The sequence below is a fragment of the Pseudophryne corroboree genome, chromosome 8 (assembly GCF_028390025.1).
Source record: "Pseudophryne corroboree isolate aPseCor3 chromosome 8, aPseCor3.hap2, whole genome shotgun sequence".
Classification (NCBI taxonomy): Eukaryota; Metazoa; Chordata; class Amphibia; order Anura; family Myobatrachidae; genus Pseudophryne; species Pseudophryne corroboree.
This window is the reverse complement of record NC_086451.1, coordinates 442,290,173-442,316,031: the sequence shown is the minus strand read 5'-3', so window position 1 is coordinate 442,316,031 and position 25,859 is coordinate 442,290,173. Positions and strand designations below refer to the sequence as shown.

The window sequence follows — 25,859 nt, the reverse complement described above, 5'->3', positions numbered from 1 at the left end:
TTATTCTGCTGCCTTATTGTGTGAACTTTTATGTTAATAAAACACCATTGCGCTGATGCGCAGAAACCCAATCCAGCCTCCTCACTTCTTCCATCCTACCTCCACTGACCCACTAGCGCCCCCTCCAGGGACACAAGTAAAACCGAACCTGACAGTGGCTACCAGATCGTTTTCTGATACTCGCCTTTACTCGGTGATTGTGTTGCTCTTGGAATTCTACGACTCCATCCTGATCATCAGAACCCATTCCAGATCCTTTCTCGACCTCACTGGTACTCTCACCGAAACAGACTGCTCTGGTCAACAACAAGGTCAACAGGAAAACACGGACTGCAGTCTCTTGGGGCGAGTCCATCTTACAGGAGGAGAAAGAAAGAATTGTAATGGGGGAAAGAAAACAACTAGGAGGGAAAGAAAACTTTGCGCGACAACCGCCTCTGATCTTGTAGTTCTCTGTGCTCAGGTGCCGTGACAACAGTCCTGCCTCTCAGCCTTCCCGGAACAGACACTCCAGTGATATGGTTTCCACCACACTCTGTTCTATGCCCCGGGCTTTCTCTGGGTCAGCGACCTTCTTACAGTGGGACGAGTGGACCCAAGTCTCTCTCTCGGCAACCGTGCTGGTCAGTAAGACTTGGTACGGTCCTTCCCAACGGTCAATCAGGCAACTAGAGCGTAGAAAATTCCGAATCATTACATAATCCCCAGGTTCAATGTCATGACAATTACTGTCTGGCAGATCAGGAGTCACCAGCTTTAGATTGCTATTCTGATTCCTCAACTGCTTGCTCATCTTAACCAAATACTTTACGGTTACTTCATTGTTACATTTCAAATCATCCTGGGGGTCAATCATTACATGGGGTTGTCGACTAAAAAGAATTTCAAAGGGGGACAGGTTAAGAGGGGACCTGGGAGTGGTTCTGATGCTGTACAATACAAGTGCCAAAGCTTCTGGCCACAACAATCCAGTTTCAGCCATCACTTTGCTCAACTTGTTCTTAATAGTGCTGTTTACTCTTTCCACTTTCGCACTTGCCTGTGGGCGGTACGGAGTATGCAGCTTACTATTAATTCCCATTAATTTGCACATTACCTGAAAGACTTCACCTGTAAAATGGGTACCCCTATCACTTTCAATTATCCTAGAGATACCATACCTGCACACAAATTCCTGCACAATTTTCTTTGCAGTAAACGTAGCGGTATTTGTGGCAGCGGAGAACGCTTCAACCCAATTTGAAAACACATCAATACAAACCAATACATACTTTAAATTTCTACAAGGTGGCAATTGTATGAAATCAATCTGTATTACCTGGAAAGGGCCGTCCGTTGGCGGAATATGGGATGGTTCTGTTGGTATCGCCTTTCCAATGTTCTTCCTCAAGCAGGTGAGGCATGTCATTGCCCTCTTACCCGCATGGGAAGAAAATCATGGTGCGCACCAGTAGGCTCTTACCAACTTGCACATACCTTCTTTACCTAGATGAGTCAGCCCATGTGCCGCCTCCGCTAAACTCGGAAGGTATGCTCTGGGTGCCACTGGCTTACCCTGTCCATCTGTCCAGAGTCCTGAGGACTCCTGGCCATATCCTTTTGACCTCCAGACTGCCTTTTCCTGTGGAGAACACAAATTTTGCATTTCACTCAATTTCTGTGTGTTGACGGTATTGAATACCATCAGTTGTGTGATGTCTGTCTATATGGGGGTACTGGCTGCTGATTTAGCAGCTTTGTCTGCCCGGCTGTTACCAAGTGACACTGGGTCTTGACTGTACGTGTGGGCTTTACACTTGATAACAGCCACTCTGTCGGGTTCCTGTATCGCTGCTAAAAGTCTTTTGATGTGGGTTGCATGCGCCACGGGTGTGCCAGCTGCCGTCATGAAATTTCTGAGGCGCCATAGGGCCCCGAAATCATGCACTACTCCAAAGGCATACCTAGAATCCGTGTAGATATTGGCTGACTTACCTTTAGCCAATTCACACGCTCTGGTTAGGGCAACCAGCTCAGCAACTTGTGCTGAGTGAGGTGGGCCCAGGGGTTCCGCTTCTATGGTGCCTTTGTTATCTACGACTGCGTATCCAGTACACAAGTCTCCCGAGTCCATCTGTCTCTGGCAACTACCGTCAGTGTAGAAAGTAAAATCTACACCTTCCAGTGGGTTGTCACTGATGTCGGGCCTTGCAGTGAAATTTTGGGTCAAATATTCCATACAATCATGTGTGTCAGTGTCTGTACTAAATCCTCCTTCACCATTACTCTCATCCCCCACCCTTTGTGCCTGTCCAGGCACACCTGGGAGATACGTTGCAGGATTTAGTGCGCTGCATCTCTTTATGGTGATGTTTACAGGGGCCATTAGTGCTAATTCCCACCTTGTAAACCGTGCAGATGAGACTTGTCTGGTTTGGGCAGAATTCAGTAAGGCTGACACTGCATGAGGTGTATGGATGGTCAGGGGTTATGTCCTAGCACTACATCTTCGCTTTTACTCACTAGCAATGCTATCGCTGCAACACTTCGCAAGCATGTGGGGAGGGATCGTGCTACCGTGTCTAGCTGAGCGCTGTAGTAGGCTACCGGCCTGCTGGCATCACCATGCTTCTGGGTTAAAACACCTGCCGCACACCCAGCACTTTCCCTACCATACAGTTCAAAGGGTTTCCCATAATCTGGCATACCTAATGCTGGTGCCTGCGTTAGGCACTGTTTGAGTCTCTCAAATGCCAGTTCGGACTCATCTGTGTGCGAAATCCGATCTGGTTTGTTTGATGAGACCATCTCTTGCAAAGGTAAGGCTAGTATGGAAAATCCTGGGATCCAGTTACGACAGTACCCACACATTCCTAGGAAAGTGCGAATCTGTTGCTGGGTTTGTGGCAGAGTCATGTCGCGAATCGCCTGTACTCTATCAGCGGTGAGGTATCTCAGTCCTTGTGTCAAACAATGTCCCAAATATTTTACCTTGGTCTGGCATAATTGCAACTTATCCTTTGAAACCTTGTGTCCCGTATCAGAAAGATGAAACAGAAGCTGTTTCGTGTCTCTCAAGGATGATTCGAGTGAATCAGAACACAGTAGTAAGTCGTCTACATACTGTATTAATACTGATCCGCTCTCAGGTTGAAAGGATTGTAAACAATCATGCAAAGCCTGTGAGAAAATACTTGGGCTGTCTATGAAACCTTGTGGTAAGCGAGTCTAGGTGTACTGTACTCCTCTGTATGTGAATGCAAACAAATATTGGCTGTCAGGGTGCAGAGGTACCGAGAAGAAGGCGGAGCAGAGGTCAATCACAGTGAAAAATTTCGCAGTGGGAGGGATTTGCATAAGGATGACAGCTGGATTTGACACTACGGGGAATTGGCTCTCAACTATTTTGTTGATCCCCCTTAGATCCTGCAATAGCCTGTAACCCCTCCCCCCGCTCTTTTTCACAGGGAAGATGGGACTATTGGCAGTGCTGGACGTCCTAACCAGAATGCCCTGTTGTAGCAAGCGCTCTATTACTGGGTAAACTCCTAACTCCACCTCTGGCTTCAGAGGATACTGTGGGATTTTTGGAGCTATCCTACCATCTTTTACTTGAACTACTACAGGTGCTACATTTGCCATCAATCCAGTGTCTTGTCCATCCTTGGTCCAAAGTGACTCCGGTATCTGGGAAATCATTTCCTCTACCTTGGACGGACACCTATCTGTAACAGCAGTGTGTGACATTAACCTTTGTGGGGAGTCTAGCATATCCTGCACTTCCTGAGCGTGATTCTCGGGTATATCTAAGAACACACCTCCAGGAGTACAATATATGACACACCCCATTTTGCACAGTAAATCTCTCCCAAGTAGATTAGTCGGAGCCGATGCAGCTAGCAAAAAGGAGTGCTTGGTCTGCAAAGGCCCTATCGTAATCTCTGCTGGTTTGCTTAAAGGGTAGTGTTGTACTACTCCCGTTACTCCCATGGCTGGAATTGTTTTACCAGTGGTCTTCATACCCACTGTTGAATTTATCACTGACTTGGCCGCCCCCGTATCTACAAGGAAAGGTAGAGATCTACCAGCTACATCAATTGTGACCTCGGGTTCACTTCCAAGGCTCGCAATCAATTTCACTGGCTGCAGACTACAGGTGTGGCCCCACCCCTATTGTATGTGGTGACCTCCCCGCAGCGCGCTGGCAGCTACAACATGTGAAGGGGGTAAATGGGAATTGTCAGAGACTTGCCAGTCTCTTTTTGGTGGGTACCTTCTTGTTTCCCCTGCATGTGGCTCATAACTCCGTCTCTGCGGTCCCTGATCCCAATTACGTGTGTCATGTCGTTGTCTAGGGGGTTGATATACCTTATGTGGGTCGTTAAACATACAATTTCGTGCAATGGGGGTAATTCCAAGTTGATCGCAGCAGGATTTTTGTTAGCAATTGGGCAAAACCATATGCACTGCAGGGGAGGCAGATATAACATGTGCAGAGAGAGTTAGATTTGGGTGTGGTGAGTTCAATCTGCAATCTAAATTGCAGTGTAAAAATAAAGTAGCCAGTATTTACCCTGCACAGAAATAAAATAACCCACACAAATTTAACTCTTTCTGCACATGTTATATATCTGCCTCCCCTGCAGTGCACATGGTTTTGCCCAATTGCTATCAAAAATCCTGCTGCGATCAATTTGGAATTACCCCCAATATGTCCCTCTCTGTGACAGTTATAACATGTTATCACATTTGACTTACCCACAGGGGTCTGGGGCTTAGGCTGAGGTGGCTTTGTTGTAAGGGCTTGTATACTTACTGCCATCAGCTTATCGCCCTGTGACTCCCTGTGTCTGATGATGTTCCGATCATGCTCAATAGCGGTCTCTCTCAAAGCAGCCACCGACATACCTCGCCAATTAGGTTGAGTGGTCTGTACCCTCGTTCTCAACACTTCCTTTAAACCATCCATTAACACAGAAACTGCTACTTCCCTATGGTGCACATTTGTCTTAATGTCCTCTATTCCTGTATACATAGCCATTTCCTGCAGTGCCCGATGGAAATAATCAGAAGCCATTTCACCTTCTTTTTGTCTTATGGAGAAGATTTTGTTCCACTTGACAACAGCTGGGAAATATGCTCCTAACTGCAGGTTGATACGTTTTACATTGTCCTGATTGTACTCATCAGTGAGAGGTACCTCTTCATCTAACCTACAATCAGTGATGAATCTCGCAGTGTCGATATTGGGGGGCAAACATGCCCTCAGCAATGTCCGCCAATCTTTGTTATTGGGTTCTGCGGAATTACCTAGTTCTCTAATGAACCTTTGGCTTGCAACTAGATCTTTCCTAGGATCAGGGAATTCAGACATAATTGCTCTTAATTCTGTCCGGGAAAAGGGACAATGCATTGCAATGTTCCTTACGGGAGTGACTCCCGAAGTGTCAGTTTTTCCATTTGGGACTGCAATTACCCTGACAGGATTAAGTTCAATGACATCACTCTGGGTTGATTCTACAATGTGTGGTGTAATTGTTTCTGCGTAATGTACAGTGCCGTACTTACCTGCCGACACGACCTCACCTGTCCCTCCACTAGGGGCCTTTGCTACTCCTCTTACTGGTTGGGCCGTGCCCACTGTAGTCTCTCGTATGGTGGCTGCTAGAGAGAGTGCCGATATTGTGGTAGGCTCATCTTCCTGGTCGTAGTCCTGGGGGAAGTTTAAGACAGGATACAACTTGCACGGGTTAGCATTAGCATCAATACTCTTATCTACTTTACTCTTATCATTACTACATTTATTAAGTGCACTTTTATCATATACCAGTATGCCATTCTCTGTAGCCATTTTCTCTCCAGTTATGTATGGTGGTGGTGGTGCGGTAGCTAACAGTTTCCTGATAGGATTGGAACCAGCGGCTTGAGCTAATCCCCGTTGTATCTCACCTTCCTGTTGCCATAACTGTAAATAATCATAATGTCTAATCCGTTGCTTCCCGGATTTTATCAGACATATCCTTCTCCTTAAATTTTGCAAAACCTCAGGATTAAAATTGCCTACCCTGGGAAACTTCTCCCCATCGTTCACAGTCATACGTTCCCACTCATTGCATAAAACCTCAGCGTGTGATCCATATTTCTCACACATTACGTACCTCGCCGACCCTGCCGGGCGCGGAATTATATCAACCTGAACCTTGGTTGATCGTCCCTTACTTGAGCAACTGGCCCCCATCTTTGCAGGTATTGCCTTCTCAGCGAATTCCTACAAAAACCACGTTCTCAGAGGTAAGGCAACGGTGAAAGTCCAACGAGTGCCTTCACCCACTCTCGCCCACGTCGACCAATACGCCCACACACTGTTCCCAATGCTGGCGTACCCATCCCAGGGCCCCTGTGTAACCTCTATTTACTGGGGCGTGTGGGAGTATGCTACCCTCCCCAGTAAGTATCAGTTGCTGGAGAATTCCTGAGTGATCAGCGAACCTCCCTTAAAATAAAAAAAACCTACACAAATCACGTTAAAGTGTACAAATAGCGTTTATGATCCCGCAAAGCGTACGCAAATTGCGTAATGGGTATCAAGGTAACCAACTAATGCACACAGTTACATGCGGTACAGTCGCACTGCGTATGAGTAACTATTACTTATCCGCCGAACGACCAGCGGAATCGGTTGTTTAGGCTGCGAAACCTTCAGCCGGAGCGTATTCTCAAAATGGGCCTATATGGGTACTGCGCCAACCCCGGGGCTGCGCTCACTACCTCTGACCTTTCTTAAGTCAGGGTCTTCAGAATCTTCGTATAGGTACTTTTAATGACTTTCGCGGACCTTCTGGTCTGCTGTAACACTAATTGCTCCTTTTACCTTATTCACTGTTAACGTGAGATGGCCTTCTCCCACGCCACCACATGTTCACTTCACGGGTGTCCTTCTACGAGATCTCGATTTTTCCAGGGTTCACACCAAAGAAAACTTTACTTGCATACACACGCTCTTTCACTTCGTATACACTTTGATTTTTCTGTACAGAAAATTTCTTTCATTCAGGTAACACAGGCTAATCCCAGAGGAGATGCAACGAGAGAAGGATCTATAAACTAAATTTTGGAAACTGAACAAATTTGTGCTATTATCGCGTGGCTTCCGTATCGCCTACTAAAACAATGCTATCGTGTGATTTGTATCTAGTGGGCGTATCTGTACGCACGTTGCGTAATATACGCCACGTGTGTAGGCCTTTGCATTGCGTACGCTGTCTCGCACTCGGTCAGACACGTGTACACAGGCCGGATATGTCCGCAGTAACACAAATAACACGCTTCTATAAATGCAAACGATATTTTAACTATAATCGTTTACCAAGCACCACACAGTATCTCCTGTATAACCTTTATAACTGGGTCAGGCTGTGTGCGTGTTTTACAATTACTCCCTTAAGTATTACTCTTTACTTTTAACTAAATAGCAACAAATTTTCTCAGCACGTGATCAATGCTAATGGCAAACAGAAAGGTAGATATGTGAAAGTACATAAATGAAAATACAGGTGTGTGCGTGTGTTGCGTGCGCAATTTGCACCAAACAGAAATTAAAACAGGTTTAAAAGACAATAGCTTAACGTTCTTACCTTTCGGATCCGGATCCCACCAGCATCCCTACAAACCAAGCGGAGCAGACGCTTATCTGATCAGCACTACCGTATCCCCAACCACAAAACGGCTACAGGGGATACTACCTTCCCGCCCTTTGCTGATGGATAAAGTCTGCCTGGTTCCGCTAGGCTGCGGATATGAGGAGGCCCAGACGATGCCCCCAATTGATAAAGTCAAATATATCCTTTAAACGTAAAGCTATGTACTAATACTGTGGAGCCATTATGGCCGCAAGACCACGTGCACGTGCTGCGCACTTTGCACGCTGTTTGCGTACAGAGTACCGTACGTGGTACGCACGTTGCGTACACACGCTGCGCTGAGTGTACGGAATACACACAGCGAGCGCACACACAGTCGATAACCTTTAAACCTTTTAAATAAACACAGTAAGAAACGCTTATACTCTAAACCTTGGCAATGTAATACCACAATGATGTAATGCTTAAACCTTTAACAATGTGAATACTGTATGAGCGGTTAATACGCTAAGAGAGACCCTTTGTAGTAAATGGAGAAATACACAAGACCTGGTATGGATTTAACAACCACTCAGGTTCTAACACCTTCGTGGATGATTCTTTTAGTATAAAAAAGGGTAAACAATACAGCTTATACACTACAAACCTAACATCAATATCTAAACAGAATAACAAGGAATAATGTGAACAATAGCGAACGATCGCAAACACGAACAAACAGAAAGAATAAATGGCAAACACTAAGGATAACAAAATGGCTACAGAGAACTTACACACGTGGGAATGATTCGCAAGCGCGTCCTGGAACCAGCCCTCAGCCTTCAATGTGAAAACCTTGCAGAGAGTGAGAGTGACTGGTCCAGCAATGGTGGTCTTTATATACACAGCATACAGTAACAATACAATGGTCCCTACAATCTCATTGTTCATTGGACACAGGAATGTGTCTCTGCATTATAACAAAAGGTCATAGGTGGGTTCGAACAGGTGGGCTGTGTCTTTCTCCAACTGCTCAGGTGGGAGGTATCCTCAGGATTCCCGCCGCATGGATAATGAACAGCAAATACAGTAAATGTCTATAAACTACCTTTGTACATAACTATACGCAGGAGCGAGCAATCTCTTCCTAACCAACACCGAAATGTTACTATTAAAATACTCTACAGCTGGATACTAAACACCACCGTTCAACCTTTATCTGACCCTTCCTATCATGCAAAGAGGAATCCCTCTGTCCACGAACCGTTTACACTAAACATACTTGCTGACATTGTTAAGGGGAATATTATCTATAAAACACACTATTTAGGTTAAATATGTTATGAACGAGTCGCCCGCTACAAGTTCACAAACTCTACCGTAAATGCGCATATCACGCGCGTAATCGCCGGAGCGATCTTACGCAAATTGCGGACATGTGCACGCACGGCAGACTGGGTGCACGAGCAGCGAGCATGTGCATGGGGTTAGTACAAGGCATACGCATCATGATATTTTTCGACTTTGACAAGAGCTATCAGTTTAAGGGAAATTATTTTTCTGATCAGAAAACTATAGAATGATAGTGTGGGCTGAAAAAGGTATGAGTGTATTGAACTCCGCTTGGTGGTCTTGGTGAAGCTTGGTGAAGCACGGTCTAGGTGAACACGTGCGACGGAGTGTGATAAAAGTTTTCGTGGTATTACGCTCCGGCTGTTGTGGAGCACTGTAGGAAGACTCCAATGATCCTACCATTTATAGGCAACAGGTGTCTATAAGTGGTACGATTGGACCGCACGGTTGTAGGTGTAAACCCGTGACGCAACGTGAAATGAGGTCGCATACTCATGCGTAAATTGCCCTCATACGTGTTGTAGGGAGCACATGCATGCGTGATTTGTGTAAAATAAAGGAAGGGAATTTTTGCTGGTCTCTCAGAAAAATCTCTAGAGGTAAGGCCTGCAACGACTATGTGTGTCTGCTAAAAGAGGCGGATCCGTGATACTCGGAGCAGAAGTAGCTGGTGGAAGAGCTTGGAGAACTTCCACCGTAGACTTCTGTGTTTGGTGCATTTTAGGAAGTTTTTCTGTGTTAAAAAGGTCCACAATGGAAGTCAAGTGCACAACACAGGGACGTTTAGCAGTCAGGGTTCAGACTGAAGAGACTTGCAGACCCCGGGGGTCTGCTCGGTTAGTAATGTGGGGGAAGTATGGTCCCCACACTGAGACCTTTTGTGATGAATGGACACGAATGACTGTGGGGGATAAAGCACCATTTCCTGGGATAGGTAGTTTTGACTCAGAGGTATTGCATAATCTAAGGCTTAGGATCTGTCTCATACAATCCCAAAAACAGAGGATCAGACATACAAACTGTTTACATTTATGGCAACGAGAGAGTGATATACAGAGGGAATTAGCTTACATAGCTGGTTCCAAAACTAGCAGGAAACTGATGGCGACTGGAGAAACAATGGCTACAGAGAATGGCATACTGGGATATGATGATAATAGTGTACTTAATAAATGTATTAATGACAATAAGAGTAAACTTAATAAATGTGTTAATGACGATAGGAGTAAAACTGATAAATGTACAAATTCTAACCCGTGCAAGTTGCACCCCATGTTAAACTTCCCTCAGGATTACAAGCAGGAAAGTGAGCCCAGCACTATGTCGGCACTTTCTCCAGCAGCCAACATACGAGACACCCAGGTGGGCACGGCCCAATCGGTAAAGGCAGTAGTAAAAACCCCTAACGGAGGGTCAGGTGAGGTCGTGTCCACAGGTAAGTACGGTATTGTATATTATGCACAGACAATTGCACCTCACATTGTAGAGTTAACACAAGATGATGTAGTTGAACTTAATCCTGTCAGGGTGATTGCAGTCCCAAATGGACAGACTGACGCTCTGGGAGTCACTCCCGTCAGGAACATTGCAATGCATTGCCCCTGGTCCCGGACAGAATTAAGGACAATTATGTCTGAATTTCCTGATCCCAGGAAAGATCTAGCCGCATGCCAAAGGTTTATTAAAGAACTAGGAAACACCGCCGAACCCCATAATAAAGATTGGCGGACATTGTTGAGGGTATGTCTACCCTCCAATATTGACCCTGCGAAATTCATCACTGATTGTAAGTTAGACGCAGAAGTACCTCTCACTGAGGAATACAATCAGGACAATGTAAAACGGATCAATCTGCAATTAGGAGTATATTTCCCAACTGTTGTCAAGTGGAACAAAATTTTCTCCATTAGACAAAAAGAAGGTGAAACTGCTTCTGATTATTTCCATCGGGCACTGCAGGTAATGGCTAGATCTACTGGGATCGCGGACATTGAGGAAAGTGTACATCATAGAGAGGTAGCGGTGTCCGTATTAATGGAAGGTTTAAAAGAAGTGTTGAGAACAAGGGTACAGACCACTCAACCTAACTGGAGGGGTATCTCGGTAACTGCATTAAGAAAGTCCGCTGTTAAGCACGATCGGAACATCAGTAAACACAGGGAGTCACAGGGGGGTAAGCAGATGACAATAAGTATAAAAGTCCTGACAACGAAGCCACATCAGCCTAAACCCCAGACCTCTGTTGGTAAGTCATATGTGGTAAAATGTTATAACTGCCAGAGGGAAGGGCATTATGCACGGAGTTGCAGATTTAGAGACCCACATAAGGTATATCGACCCCCTAGACAACGACATGACACACGTAATTGGGATCAGGGACCGCAGAGAAGGAGTTATGAGCCACATGCAGGGGAAACAAAAAGGTACCCACCAAGAAGAGACTGGCAGGTCTCTGAAAATTCCCAGTGACCCCCTTCACATGTTGTAGCTGTCAGCGCGCTGCGGGGAGGTCACCACATACAATAGGGGTGGGGCCACACCTGTAGTCTGCAGCCAGTGAAGTTGATTGTTAGCCTTGATAGTAAGCCAGAGGTTACAGTCGATGTAATTGGTAGGTCATTCCTTGTAGACACAAGGGCGGCCGGGTAAACTCTGTAATTTATCTTTAAATGTTTCCTTTTCATCTCTGACGTTCACCAGCAGAACTACAGCTCAAACGTCACATGTCTACTTCGTCTTTTCAGAGGTCTACCCAACCCCAGTATATCTTCCCAGCATCATTGTGCCTGGCCACGCACAGAGGGTGGAGAGTGGAAATACTGGTGGGGGAGACTGTGCAGAGATACCGATGGACATGTTGGTGTGACAGCCTGATGGTGAACGGAATCTGACAATGTTTTTTTTTTCTATTGTTCTCTCTCTTTTTGTTCTTTCATGTTTTACGGATGGTATGTCACACAACAGTTAGACAAATGGTAATGCAAGATTTATGCTCCTTACAGAAAGATCGCTGATTCGGAAAGAATATCGTATCACTGGAGTGTTCGTGTTGGGAAGACTGAGAAGCAGCACTGTTGAGATGGCATCTGAGCAAGAAGAACAAAAAGACTATAGGACAATTATCGTAACAATTTTCTTTCCCTTCAATTATTTTCTGTACCCCCATTACAACTCTTTCTTTCTCCTCCTGCAAGATGGACTTGCCCCAAGAGACTGCATCCCATGTTTTCCTGTTGACCCTGTTGTTGACCAGAGCAGTCTGTTTCGGTGAGAGTATCAGAGAGGTCGAGAAAGGATCTGGAATGGGTTCTGATGACCAGGATGGATTCGTAGAATTCCAAGAGCAACACAATCACTGAGTAAAGGCGAGTATCAGAAAACGATCTGGTAGCCATGACACTAAGAGACATTGTGAAGGATTGTTAGCTGAAGAGAATTGTATCTGTAGGAATTGTGAAAAACATAGTTGAGGACGGGTGCATCCAGGGATGTCAGTCCAGCCTTAATATCAACATGGACCGACATCCATTGAGTGACTATCACTCATTAGTGGGTAAGGTTTTAAACCAAACGGAATGCTGGGTGTGCTCACAAGTACCTCAAGGTCATAGAAAGTCAGGACTAGTGCCATACGCTTTAACGATAGATGAGGTACTTGAATTAAGGGGTGGGTGACCGGTGGACAAGAAATTTAATATTTCTAGGCCTTCTAGGTTGAGGCTCCACCAATATCATGTGGATAGGTCCTTAATATGTTTTAACATTTCCAATCCCCGAAAACCGGGAAATTGGGAAGTGACATGGAACAACCAAACCATGACATTCTCATACAGAGCCGATAGAATGCCCGTAGATTCAGAGCTTATACGCCAAATAGCCAACAGTGGGAGATATTTTCAGTATAGGTACACCCTAGGAAGTAGGACCATGCGAGTTGGAGAAGTATCACCAGGATACTGTGCGCATATCTTACAGCCTGATACGTGTACTAGACAAATGAGAAAGTTAGGGATAGGATTTTTCACATGGAAGGTTTGTAATATGGTGATGTCATATTCTGTCCCATATGTCCTCCCCGATGATGCATATTTCATATGTGGGAGGAAGGCGTATAAGTGGCTTGCCCCAAACTCAGAGGGATTGTGTTACATTGGAAGAGTGTTGCCGGAAGTAATGACCATTACCCATGATAAAATGAAAGACGTTCACCGCAATGCTCAAGCTCCTTACACTCACACTCATTACGAACACATTGTTAAGAGACACCTTATAGATAGGACAGAGCATGCAGCCTCTGATTTGATCCACGAATCCACCGGGATTCAATTCCTACTCGCGCTAGATATCACCCGTACCGCCAGAGGAGTTATAAATTTTAGGTATATAACTGCGCTAGCGAACCTGATAGACAATATCACCGAGATGTATGATGACACCTTCAGGTATACTGGGAGAGAATTGCAAGCTTACAAAACGGAACTGATCCAGCACAGGATGGTTCTCAATTACATCACAGCGGTGACAGGAGGGTATTGTGTCACCCTAGCAACTCAGTATGGTGTGAAATGTTGTACGTATATCACAAACAGCACTGAGGACCCAACAGAGGTCATAGATCAAAAGATGGACGATATCTTGCAATTGAAGTGGGAGTTCCGAAGGAGACACAACCTTACCCTTGCTTCTGTGGGTAATGAACTAACCGGCTGGGTATCATGGTTGAACCCACGCAATTGGTTCTCAGGTTTAGGAGAATGGGCTCAAAATGTTATCGTTACTGTAGGGAAGTTCCTCTTATGTATCCTAGGAGTTGTCATAATGATTGGTTTGATATTTAGATGTGTTCGGATTTTAATGCATTGCAAGCGCAGTACCAAATTGATGAGTTTGAGGAGCGAGGGCATTGTAACAACAACTGGTTTAATTATGACCCATCAATCGAGACAATGTTGTGATAAGACGTGATTCCACGGTCCGTTTCTTTCACCCGTTTCTCCTTTGTTTTTCTCCAAGGTAAAAAGACATCCACTCGGAAGAAGATTTTGATGACCCTTTATATACAGACCATTGATGAACTTTTTCACAGACATTTGATGAACTTTTAGAGACTTTAACTTTCTATGGACACTTGAAAAACTTTGCTTGCCACTTACAGCAAAGATACAGCAATCCGGACAAGACGTCAACAAGACTTCAACAGACGCCCAAGGACGATCACATATAATATCATATGAATGCATTTATAACGCATGTTTCTTATCTTCATCTCTAATATCTTCAGGTAGTGACACACATAGTCGACAGGTAATATAGGCACATGTATTAGCACTCACATATTTTTCCCGTCATGTATCATCAACTAATGTGCACCCCATTTCTTGGAACTAAAAGCCGAAAAGAGCTCGGTAGAGTTTGTTAGCCCACTTACAGACCCTTAATACGGGATAAGAAGGATTCAATGTATACTCCGCAATACCTCAAAGCTTATTTTAGAACATGTACGGCACAATGATACATGACCCCCCCAGACATGAATTTCATACACACATGCTTTTACTATCCCACTAGGTCACACATTTCCCACCTTCTCCTCTCCTCCCTACTCCCAGTCATATATAGGTATTTCATGGTAATATATTTTTCTGCTTGGATTGTTTAGATAGTGGCAGTTATTGTGGACTGTCAAAGTCGAAAAATATCATGATTCACATGCCTTGTACTAACCCCATGCACATGCCCACTGCGCGTGCACACGCTCTGCCGTGAGTGCGCATATTCCCACTTTGCGTAATAGAGCTTCTACGGCCGTGCGCTTTGGCGCGTGGTATGTGCAGTTACGGTAGAGTTTGTGAGCATGTAGCGGGCGACTCGATCATAGCATATTCAACCCATATAGTGTGTTTTATAGTTAATATTCCCCTAGACAACGTCAGCAAGTATGTTTAGTTTAAACGGTTCCTGGACAGAGAGATTCCTCTTTACATGATAGGAAGGGTCAGATAAAGGTTGAAAGGTGGTGTCTAGTATCCAGCTGTAGGGTATTTTAAGGGTAACATTTCGGTGTTAGTTAGGAAAAGATCGCTCGCTCCTGCGTATAGTTATGTACAAAAGTAGTTTATGGACATTAATTGTATTTGCTGTTTATTACACATGCGGGGGGAATCCAGAGGATGCCACCCACTACAGCAGTTGGGGAAAGACACAGCCCACCTGTTCAAATCCACCTATGACCTTTGCTATAATGCAGAGACACATTCCTGTGACCAATGAACAATGAGATTGTAGGGACCATTGTATTGTGAATGTATGTTGTGTATATAAAGACCACCATTGCTGGGCCAGTCACTCACTCTCTCAAAAGGCTTTCTCTTTGAATGCTGAGGGCTGGAATCCAGGACGCGCTTGCGAATCATCCCCACGTATGTATATTTCTCTGTAGCCATTTTGTTATCCTATTCTGTTTGCCATTTGTTCTCATTCTATTTGCACGTGTTTGCGATCATTCGCTATTGTTCATAATATTCTTTGTTATTCTGTTTAGATTTCTATGTTAGTTTGTAGTGTATAACCTGTACTGTTTTCCCCTTTTTACTCTAAATCATCCACGAAGGTGTTAGAGCCGGAGTGGTTTTTAAATCCAAACAAGGTCTTGCGTTTTCACTATTTACTACAAAGGGCTTTTCTTAGCGTCTCAATCGCTCAAACAGCTTACACATTATCAAGGTTAATAAGCGTTACATCGTTGTAGTATTCGATTACTAAGGTTTAGAGTATAAGCATATCCTTACTGTGTGTTGTTAATAAGGTTTACTGTGTATCATTCTGTGAGCGTCTGCGCCGCTCGTGTCTCACTCTCACGGCGCTGCGTCCGCTACGCCAATAGCGTATTTAGTCCGTAATAGTATATAGCTTATGTTTAAAGGTAATTTTTGACATTATCAAAAGGCGGCAGAAGATTTCAGATCTTCTCTGAGGTAACCGCTGCGCGCCATTGCTCCCACACACACACACAGTGGGCACTGAAGGGTGCAGGGCGCAGGGGGGGAGGGGGGGGGCGCCCTGGGCAGCAATAATAAACCTCTGGGGACAGGCTAACATATATATATGCTGCGGAGGCAGTATATTAAATAAACCCCCGCCAGTATTGGAAATTTGAGCGGGACCGGAGCCCGCCGCTGAGGGGGCGGAGCTTGATCCTCCAGCACTAACCAGCGCCATTTTCTACACAGCACACTGCAGAGAAGCTGGCTCCCCGGACTCTCCCCTGCTGAACACGGTGACAGAGGGCAAAAAAGAGAGGGGGGTGGCACATTTAATTGGTCCAGTGAGTGTGTGTGTATATATATATATATATATTATATAAAAGCGCTGTTTTAACTGGGAATTTTGTTTCCAGTGTCAGGTGGCGCTGGGTGTGTGCTGGCATACTCTCTCTCTGTCTCTCCAAAGGGCCTTATTGGGGAACTGTCTCCATATAAATATATCCCTGTGTGTGTGTGGGGGTGTCGGTACGAGTGTGTCGGCATGTCTGAAGCGGAAGGCTCATCTAAGGAGGAGGTGGAGCAGATGATTGTGGTGTCTCCGTCGGCAACGCCGACACCTGATTGGTTGGATATGTTGAATGTTTTAAATGCAAATGTGTCTTTATTACATCAGAGATTGGACAAAGCAGAGTCCAGGGATAGAACAGGGAGTCAATCCATGGCTTTGGCTGTGTCACAGGGCCCTTCAGGGTCTCAGAAACGTCCCCTGTCCCAAGTAGCAGACACTGATACCGACACGGATTCTGACTCCAGTGTCGACTACGATGATGCGAGGTTACACCCAAGGGTGGCCAAAAGTATTCATTATATGATTATTGCAATAAAGGATGTTTTACATATCACAGATGACCCCTCTGTCCCTGACACGAGGGTACACATGTTTAAGGAAAAGAAACCTGAGGTAACCTTTCCCCCATCTCATGAGCTGAACGCATTATTTGAAAAGGCTTGGGAAACTCCAGACAAGAGACTGCAGGTTCCCAAGAGAATTATTATGGCGTATCCTTTCCCTGCGTAGGACAGGTTACGGTGGGAATCCTCACCCAGGGTGGACAAGGCGTTAACGCGCTTGTCCAAAAAGGTGGCGCTACCGTCTCCAGACACGGCAGCCCTCAAGGATCCTGCTGATCGCAGCCAGGAAACTACCTTAAAATCAATTTATACACATACGGGTGCCTTGCTCAGACCGGCAATAGCGTCGGCTTGGGGTTGTAGCGCTGTAGTGGCTTGGACGGATACTTTGTCAGCTGACATTGATACCCTGGATAGGGATACCATTTTATTGACCTTAGGTCACATTAAAGACGCAGTCTTCTATATGAGAGACGCTCAGAGAGACGTTGGTCTGCTAGGTTCGAGAGCCAATGCCATAGCAATTTCTGCTAGGCGAGCCCTGTGGACCCGCCAATAGACGGGTGATGCCGACTCAAAGAGGCATATGGAAGTTTTGCATTACAAAGGTGAGGATTTATTTGGGGAAGGTCTTGCAGACCTGGTTTCCACAGCTACCGCGGGTAAATCTACTTTTTTACCTTATGTTTCCCCACAGCAAAAGAAAACGCCACAATATCAGATGCAGTCCTTTCGGTCGCATAAGTCCAGAAGAGGTCGGGGCTCTTCCTTCCTCGCCAGAGGTAAGGGTAGAGGGAAAAGACTGCCTGCTACGGCTAGTTCCCAGGAGTAGAAGTCCTCCCCGGCTTCTACTAAATCCACCGCATGACGCTGGGGCTCCACTGAGGGAGTCCGCGCCGGTGGGGGCACGTCTTCGACTCTTCAGCCACGTCTGGGTTCAGTCAGACTTGGATCCTTGGGCAATGGAAATTGTATCCCAAGGTTACAAGCTGGAATTCGAAGACGTGCCTCCTCGCCGGTTTTTCAAATCGGCTTTACCAGCTTCTTCCCCAGAAAGGGAGATAGTTTTAGCTGCAATTCAAAAACTGTGTCAACAACTAGTGGTTGTCGATGTTCCCCTAGTTCAACAGGGGAAGGGGTACTATTCAACCCTATTTGTGTTCCCGAAACCGGATGGCTCGGTCAGACCCATTCTAAATTTAAAATCCCTAAACCTGTACTTGAAAAAGTTCAAATTCAAGATGGAATCGCTCCGGGCAGTTATCTCCATCCTGGAAGGAGGGGATTTTATGGTGTCACTGGACATAAAGGACGCATACCTTCATGTCCCCATATATCCCCCTCATCAGGCGTACCTGAGATTCGCTGTACAGGACTGTCATTACCAGTTTCAGGCGTTGCCGTTTGGGCTTTCCACGGCCCCGAGAATTTTCACCAAGGTAATGGCGGAAATGATGGTGCTCCTGCGCCGGCAGGGAGTCACAATTATCCCGTACTTGGACGATCTCCTGATAAAAGCGAGATCGAGAGATCAGTTGCTGAAAAGTGTGGCGCTCTCCCTGAGAGTGCTGCAGCAACATGGCTGGATTCTGAATCTACCAAAGTCACAGTTGGTTCCAACAACTCGGCTATCTTTCTTAGGCATGATTCTGGACACGGAACAAAAGAGGGTTTTTCTCCCAATGGAAAAAGCCCAGGAACTCCAGAACATGGTCAGAGACCTGTATAAAACCGAAAAGAGTGTCAGTCCATCAATGCACTCGAGTACTGGGGAAAATGGTGGCGACCTATGAGGCCATCCCCTTCGGCAGGTTTCATGCGAGGACGTTTCAGTGGGACCTTCTGGACAAGTGGTCCGGGTCCCATCTTCAAATTCATCAGAAAATAAGCCTGTCCCCCAGGGCCAGGGTGTCTCTCCTGTGGTGGCTACGGAGTGCTCACCTTCTAGAGGGTCGCAGGTTCGGCATTCAGGACTGGGTTCTGGTGACCACGGACGCGGGCCTTCGAGGATGGGGAGCAGTCACACAAGGAAGAAACTTTCAGGGACTATGGTCAAGCCATGAGGCTTGTCTATACATCAACGTACTGGAATTGAGGGCCATATACAACGGCCTACGTCAAGCGGAGAATCTTCTTCGCGACCTACCGGTTCTGATTCAATATGACAACGTCAAAGCCATGGCTCATGTAAACCGCCAAGGCGGGACAAGGAGCATAGCGGCAATGGCGGATGCCACCAGGATTCTTCGCTGGGCGGAAAATCACATAAGCGCTTTGGCAGCAGTCTTCATTCCGGGAGTGGACAACTGGGAAGCAGACTTCCTCAGCAGACACGATCTCCATCCAGGAGAGTGGGGACTTCATCAAGAAGTTTTTGCAGAGATAAGTCATTGGGGACTTCCTCAAATAGACATGATGGCGTCACGCCTCAACAAGAAGCATCGGAGGTTTTGTGCCAGGTCAAGGGACCCTCAGGCAGTAGCAGTAGACGCCCTGGTGACACCGTTGGTGTTTCAGTCGGTTTATGTGTTCCCTCCTCTTCCACTCATCTCAAAGATATTGAGAATCATAAGACGAAAAAGCGTGCGGACAATACTCATTGTTCCAGATTGGCCTCGAAGGGCCTGGTATTCAGATCTTCAGGAAATGCTCACAGAAGATCCGTGGCCTCTTCCTTTAAGAGAGGACCTGTTGCAACAGGGGCCCTGCGTGTTCCAAGACTTACCGCGGTTACGTTTGACGGCATGGCGGTTGAACACCGAATCCTAGCTGAGAAAGGCATTCCAGAAGAAGTCATCCCTACTCTGATAAAGGCTAGGAAGGAGGTGATGGCGAAACATTATCACCGTATCTGGAGAAGGTATGTATCTTGGTGTGAAGCCAAGAATGCTCCTACTGAGGAATTCCATCTGGCCCGTTTTCTCCACTTTCTACAGACAGGAGTGGATATGGGCCTAAAATTAGGCTACATTAAGGTACAGATTTCGGCCCTATCAATTTTCTTTCAGAAGGAATTGGCTTCTCTCCCAGAAGTCCAGACTTTTGTAAAGGGAGTGCTGCACATACAGCCTCCTTTTGTGCCTCCAGTGGCACCATGGGACCTTAACGTGGTGTTACAGTTCCTAAAATCTCACTGGTTTGAACCTCTTCAAACGGTTGAATTTAAATTTCTCACTTGGAAGGTGGTCATCTTGTTGGCCTTGGCATCTGCAAGGCGGGTGTCCGAATTGGCGGCTTTGTCTCACAAAAGCCCCTATCTGATTTTCCATGTGGATAGAGCGGAATTAAGGACTCGTCCTCAATTTTTGCCTAAAGTGGTTTCATCGTTTCATATGAACCAACCTATTGTGGTACCTGTGGCTACAGATGACTTGGAGGATTCCAAGTCCCTTGATGTAGTCAGGGACTTAAAAATTTAGGTAGCCAGGACGGCTCGGGTTAGGAAAACAGAGGCACTGTTTATCCTGTATGCAGCCAACAAGGTTGGCGCTCCTGCTTCTAAGCAGACTATTGCTCGCTGGATCTGTAACACGATTCAGCAGGCTCATTCTACGGCTGGATTGCCGTTACCAAATTCGGTAAAGGCCCATTCCACTAGGAAGGTGCGCTCTTCTTGGGCGGCTGCCCGAGGCGTCTCGGCATTACAGCTTTGCCGAGCGGCGACTTGGTCGGGTTCAAACACTTTTGCAAAATTCTACAAGTTTGATACCCTGGCTGATGAGGACCTCATGTTTGCTCAATCGGTGCTGCAGAGTCATCCGCACTCTCCCGCCCGGTCTGGAGCTTTGGTATAATCCCCATGGTCCTTACGGAGTCTCCGGCATCCTCTAGTACGTAAGAGAAAATAAGATTTTAAACCTACCGGTAAATCTTTTTCTCCTAGTCCGTAGAGGATGCTGGGCGCCCGTCCCAGTGCAGACATATTTCTGCAAGGATTGTATATAGTTATTGCTTACAAAAGGGTTATGTTACAGTTGAGATCAGTCTTTGGCTGATGCTGTTTTTGTTCATACTGTTGACTGGTTGCGTATATTCCAGGTTATATGAATCTTGCCCTTAGATTAACAAAAATCCTTTCCTCGTACTGTCCGTCTCCTCTGGGCACAGTTCTCTAACTGAGGTCTGGAGGAGGGGCATAGCGGGAGGAGCCAGTGCACACCCATCTAAAGTTCTTTATAGTGCCCATGTCTCCTGCGGAGCCCGTCTATTCCCCATGGTCCTTACGGAGTCCCCAGCATCCTCTACGGACTAGGAGAAAAAGATTTACCGGTAGGTTTAAAATCTTATTTTTTCTGTCAAGAGGAGTATTCTTGTCACCACTGACATTGCCGCTCTGCTCTTCGTTCCGCCCTGTCGGTTTATGTAAACCACTGTTGTGACGTTGTCCGACTGCACTTGAATGGCCTGATTTCTTAGTAGAGAGCCACCTGAAGAAGACCGTTGTAGATGACTCTTAGTTCCAGGATGTTGAAGGGCAGGCCGGCTTCCAGGCTTGACCACCGTCCTTGGAAAGTTACTCCTTGAGTTACTGCTCCCCAGCCCCGAAGGCTCACATCCATGGTTAGAAGGACCCATTCCTAAATCCCGAACCTGCGGCCCTCCAGAAGGTGAGGTAATTGTAACCACCAGAGGAGCAAAATCCTGGCCTTCGGCGACAGATGAATTCTCTGGTGCATGTGGAGATGAGATCCCAACCACTTGTCCAGAAGATTCAGTTGGAAGGTCCGAGCGTGGAACCTCCCATACTGGAGAGCCTTGTTAGAGGCCACCATCTTTCCCAACAGGCGAATGCATTGATGAACCGACACCCGGGCTGGCTTCAGGACATCCCGGACCATTGTTTGTATCACCAACGCCTTTTCCTGTGGAAGAAACACCTTCTGCACTTCTGTGTCCAGGATCATTCCCAGAAAGGACAACCACTGGGTTGGTTCCAAATGTGACTTTGGAAGGTTCAGAATCCAACCATGACTCTTGAGGAGGCATGTTATGAGAACCATTGACTGCAGCAGCTTCTCCTTGGACAATGCCTTTATCAGCAGATCGTCCAGATATGGAATGATGTTCACCACTTGTTTGCGGAGGAGAACCAATGTAGGGTGTCGCGCTGGCTCAGGGCGCCCCTCACAGCGCCGCACCATGTACCACTGAGCCATCCCTGGAGCGCAGTTAATACTGCGCTCCTACCCTGTGCCGCCATCATCACACCGACCCCCCGCTTGCTAGGGGGGTCAGTGTCTCACTCGCCACCGATTCTTCAGCTCTGCAAGGGGGTGGCGGCATGCTGCTGGGGCGAGCGGTCCCCTGTGGCAGAGAACGATCAGACCCCTCTGGAGCTCAGTGTCTAGTCACCGGAGACAGTGGCTCAGACCCCGCAGGGCAGACACTGCCCCCCTCAGTCCCTCGCTGCAGGGAGGCTGTTGCCAGCAGCCTCCCTGTAAAAAAATAAACTCTAAAAAAAACATTTACCAGGAAAACTCAGGAAAGCTCCCCTAGCTGTGACCGGCTCCTCTGGGCACATTTTCTAAACTGAGTCTGGTAGGAGGGGCATAGAATGAGGAGCCAGCCCACACTCTCAAACTCTTAAAGTGCCCATGGCTCCTGGTGGACCCGTCTATACCCCATGGTACTAATGTGGACCCCAGCATCCTCTAGGACGTAAGAGAAATACAGTTTATTCTGGGGTTTTTTTTAATGGTTTTATTTTATTTTCATCACCTTCTGATTTATCGGGTTGCAAAACACTGAAAATCGCAGTGTCATTTCAACAGATAATATATAACTGTATGTCAAGGTAAATAGATACAGTCATAAGGTAATATATTATATAACTATACTATGATGTACTGTAAATACCCTGCAAGTCACGTCTTAAAACGTTTTGGCTTGATTGCGTTAATATAGAAAAAATTGGGCGATATTAGGAGAAGTCTTCCTGCAGGGCTCACCATCGGCCTTGAGTGACAGTGTAGTTAATAATTGTCAGGAACAGAGAACAAGGGTCTACCAGTGGGAAATAAATAAACAAAGGTAAAAAAGGGATCAAGGGTCTGAGAGATAAAAGGTCAGGGAAGAGACACAAGGAGGACAGAGAGCCACCCAGGGAGAGACCAGTCGCAGTGGTATAGCTGTCTGATAGAGACCCTCACAGAAATGATCAGCAATGCCTGGTGTTACCTACTGTATCTGTACGGCCTGATCATCGACTCCCTCTCCATCTGTAACAATGGCGACCATCTGTCAGCATCGCACATCAACAGGACACAGGTAAACTATAGGGGTACATTTACTAAAGCTTCTAAGGGGGAGATGTATCAACGCTTGGAAAACTATAAATTGGGGAGAGATAAAGTATCAGTCAATCAACTCCTAACTGCCATGTTGCAGGATGTGTTTGAAAAATGACAGGAGCTGATTGGTTGGTGCTTTAGTAAATCTACCCCCTAGAGTGAAAGTCATATAATGTCTGGTTTCAAACCTCCCTGCAAGCTCATTTATTTGGGTTAAGGACTAACTTTTAATGCAACCGCAGCCTCCAAGATTCTACTCAGATCGCATACAATATGCGATCCATGGTAGATGGGCCCCTTTGAGTTTGAACATTACCTAAGTGGCAGTACCTAGAGATGACAATATTAGATAGATGAATTAGGGTGAGTTTTTTTAAAAACCCAGAAAAAACTGCCCCCTGCGTTCTACTATCTCAGAGTTTGGGGGTTAGGATAAAGTAGTATCGTCTGTCGGGGTGTATTCTCTCTAAGATAATTTTTTATAAAAACACAAACCGATATTGCTGTAGAAAACAGACATTCAAACGGATGTACAATGGTCAGAGTTGAAGGGTCAAAGGCTGACCGGCCCAGGTAAAAGCCATGCAGGCAAAAGTGTAACTTCTACAGTATATTCACAGTGATTGAGGCTGAGACTGAACCCGTGGTTATAGGTTCTAGAGATCTATTGATGCTATACAGTGGGATTTCTATGTTTGATATGAAGGCCCATGAAGATGTATGTACTAAATTCCTGGCAGTTCCCTTTGCAGTACATGGGGAACTGGCATTTCTTGGCGGCTTCAGCAGGACCTGGAACAAATGCGTTGGAGATCTTCAAAGTCATGGATAATGCCCAGTTCACTGTCCAAGCGGGTCTGGAGGAAGAGAAGCTGGAGTTCAGAGCATCCATCAAAGTGTGAGAATGGCTGTATGTCTCTATCTCCCACTCACTGCTTCCTCTCTATTCCTCACTCTGACTCTGAGGGGTGAATTTACTAAAGTGTGGGTTTACCAGGTAGACTTAGGAGACTCGGATGTATTTACTAAAGTGTGGGTTTACAAAAGTGGATATGTTGCCCATAGCATCCAATCAGTTTCCACTTATCATCTGTCTAGCACCTTCTAGAACAGGCCTGGCCAACCTGTGGCTCTCCAGCTGTTGTGAAAGTCCCAGCATGCCCTCTCACAGTTTTGTTATTAGGGAATGCTAAACCTGTGGCAGGGCATGCTGGGACTTGTAGTTTCACAACAGCTGGAGAGCCACAGGTTGGCCAGGCCTGTTCTAGAAGATAATAGCTAGAATCTCATTGGTTGCTTCTGGCAACATCTCCACTTTTGTAAACCCGCATTTCAGTAAATATACCTGAGTCTTGAATAATAATTCTACCTGGCAGATTGCACAACTTCTGTGTGTCCCTTCACATCCTCTCACCACCTTCCCACGCCCCTTTGCTTTGTTGAATATGTCTCCATGCTTTCCATTAATGAAAATGTGTGTCCAAAATTAACCTAAACTGCCAGATGCCTGCCCTCTATGTTTCCGTCACTCACTTCTATACCTGTATCTGTGGCTCTTTTATGCACTTATACATATTTAAATTTCAGTTTTTCTTTACTTATTTGTATTTATGTCTATTATGATGTAATTATAACATATTGTCACCAAAAGGAGCAAGAGACTTAGCTGAAATTATTAGTGTATGTTTTAGGTCTATGGGTACCACTATGGGTACCACTATGGGTCCCCCTTCATGTTTAGGCATTCTGTCTATCCCATGCAGGTCCTCTTGTCAGCAATCAAAGATTTTATTCCATTTTGTTTGCCCTGCAGATTTTCAGGCTGTTGAGCATCACAAACAATTAAAATACAACCTCCTGTGTTCTGAAGCTCTCACTGAGAATAAACTTGCTCTATGAACAATCACATACCTCCCAACATTACCAGGACAAAATATGCCAGCCCCTCAGTTTCTCTAACGGTAACTGTAAGCCCCCCCCCCCCCCCCCCCAAGTCAGGATTATCTGGAGGTAATTCACCACTATCAGCTGTGTGTGGCCTACAGGGGCCACTCAGTGATATCTGGCTAATGTACCACTCTATACATCCCCTCTTATTTTATCCGCTATCGTTCTGTGACTCCTCGTCATCTACTTACACTGCTTCCTCTCTACTTGTCTCCAGCAAAGACGGCTCATGTGTTCCTCGGAAGTGGATTTACCTGTTGACTGAGGGCAGCACGAAGCTGAGGACGGAGGGTGAGAGAGGGGAAAATGGCATGTCTGGAGGGACAAAAGTAGATACTGTAATATGAGGGAGTTTCAAAAGAAAACAATGGGATAAATTCATGGGTCAAAACTTTCTCTGAAAACAGGCACTTAAATATTTTAAGAGGTCGCTGGATAATGGATATATACCAGTGTTTCTGGACCACAGGCCTTATTCAGGTTTTTTAGCAAGCCAAAAAAGTTAGCAATTGGACAGAACCATGGAGGTCATTCCGAGTTGTTCGCTCGCAAGGCGATTTTAGCAGTATTGAACACGCTAAGCCGCCGCCTACTGGGAGTGAATCTTAGCTTCTTAAAATTGCGAACGATATATTCGCAATATTGCGATTACAAACTTCTTAGCAGTTTCAGAGTAGCTTCAGACTTACTCGGCATCTGCGATCAGTTCAGTGCTTGTCGTTCCTGGGTTGACGTCACAAACACTCCCAGCGTTCGCCCAGACACTCCTCCGTTTC

The 25,859-nt window shown here is 45.9% G+C and overlaps 1 protein-coding gene across 2 annotated transcripts in view; it reads left to right on the top strand.

Moving 5' to 3' along the window:
- Positions 1-22,891: 22,891 nt before the first annotated feature.
- Positions 22,892-25,859, top strand: part of APOM (apolipoprotein M) — a 211,130-nt gene continuing 208,162 nt past the window's right edge. The window contains exons 1-3 of one of the 2 annotated variants that reach the window (XM_063935745.1): positions 22,892-23,113; positions 23,889-24,034; positions 25,301-25,374. In XM_063935745.1, coding sequence (XP_063791815.1) covers positions 23,000-23,113; positions 23,889-24,034; positions 25,301-25,374 — 334 coding nt within the window. In that variant the 5' untranslated portion in view covers positions 22,892-22,999. Of the gene's footprint in view, positions 23,114-23,876; positions 24,035-25,300; positions 25,375-25,859 lie in introns of both variants that reach the window. The other variant, XM_063935744.1, reaches the window with a different exon arrangement.